This window comes from Sesamum indicum, linkage group LG2 (genome assembly GCF_000512975.1).
Source record: "Sesamum indicum cultivar Zhongzhi No. 13 linkage group LG2, S_indicum_v1.0, whole genome shotgun sequence".
In the NCBI taxonomy this organism is placed as follows: domain Eukaryota; kingdom Viridiplantae; phylum Streptophyta; class Magnoliopsida; order Lamiales; family Pedaliaceae; genus Sesamum; species Sesamum indicum.
The window spans coordinates 4891809-4896966 of NC_026146.1; the positions used below are offsets into that span (position 1 = coordinate 4891809).

Genomic DNA, 5158 nt, shown 5'->3' on the forward strand with positions numbered 1-5158 from the left:
GGAAAAAACGAAGGATAGCAATTGCCGACTAGCATTTTCCAGTTGCAACAAATCCTAATCTTGAAAAATATATACGTAAATCTTTAAACCCTTCACACTTTCTGTTCCTACTCATCACAAATCAGGATCAGAATTCTTCCTTTTGTTTGTTTTTTTTCTAAATTTTTTTTTGCGTACAGTTCTTTATGTTTTTCAAGAATTCTGATCAGACCAGTGTGGAATATAGAAATTCAGGATTTATTTTCACATCGATCCAATAAAAGAAAAAGGGTTTCGTGATTTCAACGGAACCCAAATTCTTATTTTTTTGTAGCTGAATCTGCATTAATGTCTGCATTGGAAATGGATCCCGTTCTTGCTCTCGCTTGAATTGGCTATTTAACTTGGCATACGATAGCTCAGCCGCGATCTGGTGATTGCAAGTAGTACTCTGTATTGTGTATCGAAGCCTTTCATTGATTTCGTGGTTTTGATACTCATGCTGTTATTTGACCCCTTCTCTCGGTAATAAGCTCTCGTCCTTGTCTGCCATTTTACTCATTTTCCGAATTTCATTTCTGCTACGTTCTTTTTATCAGGATTTGGGTTAATTTCGTTCAAATTACAATGGGCTGGTCGCCCATACAAACTGTATTGCATTCGTGAGTTGGATGTCATATTGGTGTTGTGATTCTATTTTTCATCTAGTTCTTGCCGGGATATTGAATGTGGACTACAGATTTGTAGGGTAGGGGGGAGTGGGAAATCAATATGGCGTGGTTTGAAATTAGAATGAAATCGAAGATAAAGTGGGCGGCACTTGGAGGACTAGTATTATCATTTGCGTCGATATTGGTGCATTTGTTTCTTGCAAAGTCGAGTGCCAGTCTTGTCCAGTATGGTGCTGCCACAGCTTTTACTGAGGATTTGCATTACATTGGCAACCCCAGCAGAAAGGTGAAAAAAGTTATTGGATGAACTTTTCAGGATTGAATTTCTGTTACTAGTTTAGATGCTAGATTGAAATGAATAATGTTGTGTATTTAAATGAGATTTGTCATATCTTGTTAATATGTGGATAATTTTTGTCAATCGTGGTGAAGGGTGTTGCGTATAGGAGGTTGTGGGGAAAGGTGAATGCATTGGAGCCATTGCAGCCATATGCAAACCCAAGAAGTGTTTCATATTCTGGTAATGTGCTAGTGTTTTTTGTATTGGTACTCACCATTTTTCTTATCGTTGTTATTGTGATATGAATAAGGGATGAAATGAAACATGCTTTTACTTGTGTTCATAGTTTACGGCATTGCATAAGATAATGCTCGACTATGTTAGCATGCATTGTGGAATACTGCTAAGTGTTGCACTTTTTTTTGATCTTGATGTATATTCTTTAGTGCTTGAAAGAAGTTTGCACTTGTACTCACCAACATATTTAATTAATATAACCTTGATAACAAGAGGAACTGTTGACACAGTTCAGTTTCCTATACCAATATTGCATTGAGTTCCATGTTGAAAATCTTGCCTGATTGCATTACAGATCCTTCTACAATTAAACAGATTCTTGGACTTACTTTTCATATGATCTTAACTTATATGTCTATGGACATGGTAGCTGAACTATTTACTTGTAAGTAGTTCAATCTGAAGATTTTAGTGCAAAAGGAAAAATTGAATAAATATGTTGAAGCACCGTTTGCACTTAGATGATGACCTCTCTCTCTGATGAGCTTATCTGTGAAATTCCACCATCTGTCTTCACCATTTGAAATTTATAGACTTCTTTTTACAGTTCCACATGAGCAGAACAATGGTTTCATTTATGCTAAAATTCGTGGTGGCTTCGAGAAGATCAGAACCTCGGTACTCTCAGTTTTCTCCTCTAAAATTTTGTTGTTTCTTGGTCAATGTGAAGTTCCTAATGGGCTTTAGATTTCCTAGATCTGCGATCTGGTCACAGTGTCAAGGCTTCTGAATGCTACCCTTGTTATACCTGAGATTCTAGAAAGCACTCAATCAAAAGGCATCAGGTTTCTGTTATATTTGAGACAAAAGCTCAGAATAAGTTGCACCCTTTTGGCATTTCTATATACTGATTGTATTAAATATACATTGCAGTTCCAAGTTCAAGAGTTTTTCATATCTTTATGATGAAAAGCAATTCATAGCAGCTCTAGCAAATGATGTGATCATTGTGAGGAACCTACCATCAGACTTGATGGAGGGCAGAAGACAAAAGCAATATCCAATCTTCAAGCCGAAAAGCTCTTCTTCTTCCAATTTTTATTTGCATGAAGTCTTACCAAAACTGAAGAATGCAAAGGTCATTGGCTTGATACTTACTGATGGAGGATGCTTACAGGTACATACATGCATATATACACGGTATTTTGTTTCTTTCTTTTTTCCTTTTCTTTTTCTCTATTCCTCTCTTTGACCAATTTTTTAGGCTCATGTTCACTAATATTGTATGAGTATGTATCTGCCCAGACTGTATAGTTCAATACTGTGTAGCAAAAGATTAGACTTCAGCTACCCCCTCAACACAGCATATCAACATAATTCCCCAAAAACAAAACACATCAATAGATGCAGAAACAATGAGAATATGATTTGTCAGAGTCTCTTGACAAATTCAGGTTGTCTCTGCAATACTTTGATACGAGTGCCACTTTGTTTTCAGACCAGAAATAGAGTGTGATATGGTTTGAGTCAAACTGCCAATAGGCAGAGGGAAGAATGTAAATAGTCTGACATTACAGTATGTGAATAAGGCTAACAAAACAAAGCTATCATGAACGTCAGCTTGTGGTACTACAGTATTATACTAGTTTTCTTGAAAAAGTTGGATCATGTTACCCTTGAAGGTAACAGCACCCTTGCCTGTTTGTTATATTGGCAAAGTTGGATCATGTTATCTGCCCGAGGGCTCGAACTAGTTGGGACTTGGTAACTGCACTGCTAAATCCATATTTGGTCAGTTTTTTGCATTGCAGTTGCTCAAACAGTCTTCTAAGACATTAATGCACTTATTCTTGTGAGCGATAAAGGTGTAGAGAGTGACAGGTTGTCTGTTAAGTCAGTGAAAGGGTAAGATGCGACTCATGATGAACTTTTCTTGTTGATTCTTCTTTCTTAGTAAGTCAACAAACATAAAGATATTTGACATATCGGATCAGCAGACTTTGAAATTTGACTAGGGAATGATACAGAAGCTTGCATAATCATTATTGGTTTAACTCGTCTTGACCGTAAAGAATATATTAAAAAAATGTAACAAGAGAGATGCCCAGATATATCTTTCCGGTTGAACCGATGCAGGAAACAGGCTTCTGTAACTGTGCTTTTCTGCAGACAAGAAAAGTTGGCAAGATGTGCTGATTTTTCTATTCATTGATGCTCGACAATGAGTTTAATCTTGTCAATATTTTTTGCACTCTAATTGGATTGGGTTGTACTTCTTTTATTCCAGTCCATCCTTCCCTCAAGCTTGGTTGAGTACCAAAGGCTCAGATGTCGAGTTGCCTTTCACGCACTTCAATTCCGTGCAGAAATTACTGAAGTTGCACATAGAATGGTAGAAAGGCAAGTTAGCTGATTGCTTTTTACTATTTGTTTTTCACAGTTCTCAATTGTCATAGATGAATAAGGAATTACTGACAATGGGGATGAATCTGTTTTCATCAGTTTATTCTCATGAGGCAATGATGTGCAAAAAAAATTTTAATATGTACAATTAGAAACCATTGAATTGTTAAAATTGTGTGTGATCATTCCACTCTTAGTGACTATGGTAAAGCAATTCATTCACCATCCTAGCCAAAGAATGGGAATTTGTTACCTGATGCTTAGTGCATCTGACCTGATTATGCACTGGTTTATAGAAATTGCCTCTGGCTCTAAGTAAGCACTTTAAAAAATTGAGTTCTTCTTTCATTTTTTCTATGTGTATGCCATGACAGTCATTTTGGCATCAATCTTAAAAGAATTTATAAAGTCCTATTGCCAAATCAGAAAGAGCCTTGTCTGTCAGCAGTAGGAATGGAATTGCCAGCAAATACATACATTATTTGGTGATGCGGTTGTGGTGCGTTCTGTGTTAGAGAATTCTTTGTAATGTTCACGTTTGTGGTATCTGGAAGTAAACTTTAACTAAACTGTAAAAGATGGAATATAGAGCCGATGCTGATAAATCTCAGTAAAGTAATCCATGTCATAAGAGGAATCTCCAACATTCATCAGGAATCCGTTGCGGATCTTTCCTCTCCAAAAGCGCTCTGCAGAAATTTGATGTTCTTACATTGTTATTTTAAGTAATCATAGGGTGATTAGCCGATGCTCTTACAGTGTTATTTTCAATTCTCCAGGCTACGAGGTTCTGGTCAACCTTATCTTGCTTACCATCCAGGGCTTAAGCGGGATACCCTAGCATATCATGGTTGTGCTGAACTTTTCCAGGTAATTAGGCATCTTAATTGTAGTTTTCAGTAGTCATGTTCTTATATTTTGATTCTGAGGTAATGTTTTGATTGTACTCACTCAAGGCCATTGGTTCAGAAAGGTTTTCTCTGGAACATTGTTGCAATAGAAATGTTTAAGCCATTAATGATATTGTAATGCGAGTTACTCTTACTTAATTGAGATGCTGCCAATCGTGTTCTTTGGTGATACATTGGTCTTATACTTAACTTTGTCTATTTATTCTAAAGCATGATGTAGCTGGAAAGCCTCATGTTAGTAAAGTACCATAGGAAATATATTTCACTCTTTGCTTTATGATTTTGTAAATCCTTCTACAAAGCTCTTTTAGCGTTTCCACTGGCTATATTTTCAAATCAGGTTTGTTTAGATAAAATCACAAACAGGAACTAATTTTATCACTCTCTATATGTTCTTTTAGAAGTTCTCTGTATAGAGAGTTACTCAAACAAAATGATGGAGAGCATAACAGTATGAGATATGCCACATGTTCTTATTATTTAGCCATTCTATGCTGACTAGTCTATCTAATCTTGTTCGAGTAGGATGTACATACGGAACTCATACAATACCGTCGAGCACAGATGATCAAACAAGGAATAATGAAAGGAGGACTAAGTGTCGATTCATTTGCTCGAAAATGGAATGGTTCTTGCCCACTAATGCCACAAGAGGTACAATCATGGTTTTATGTAAT

The 5158-nt window shown here is 36.4% G+C and overlaps 1 protein-coding gene across 3 annotated transcripts in view; it reads left to right on the top strand.

Annotated features, from left to right (window-relative positions):
* LOC105180200 overlaps window positions 1-5158 on the top strand; it is a 7402-nt gene continuing 2244 nt past the window's right edge. The window contains exons 1-10 of one of the 3 annotated variants that reach the window (XM_020691918.1): window positions 1-504; window positions 579-641; window positions 719-936; window positions 1083-1170; window positions 1775-1845; window positions 1924-2012; window positions 2101-2344; window positions 3455-3567; window positions 4350-4440; window positions 5007-5135. In XM_020691918.1, the coding sequence (XP_020547577.1) occupies window positions 751-936; window positions 1083-1170; window positions 1775-1845; window positions 1924-2012; window positions 2101-2344; window positions 3455-3567; window positions 4350-4440; window positions 5007-5135 (1011 nt within the window). In that variant the 5' untranslated portion in view covers window positions 1-504; window positions 579-641; window positions 719-750. Of the gene's footprint in view, window positions 642-718; window positions 937-1082; window positions 1171-1774; window positions 1846-1923; window positions 2013-2100; window positions 2345-3454; window positions 3568-4349; window positions 4441-5006; window positions 5136-5158 lie in introns of all 3 variants that reach the window. The other 2 variants (XM_020691917.1, XM_011103865.2) reach the window with 2 other exon arrangements.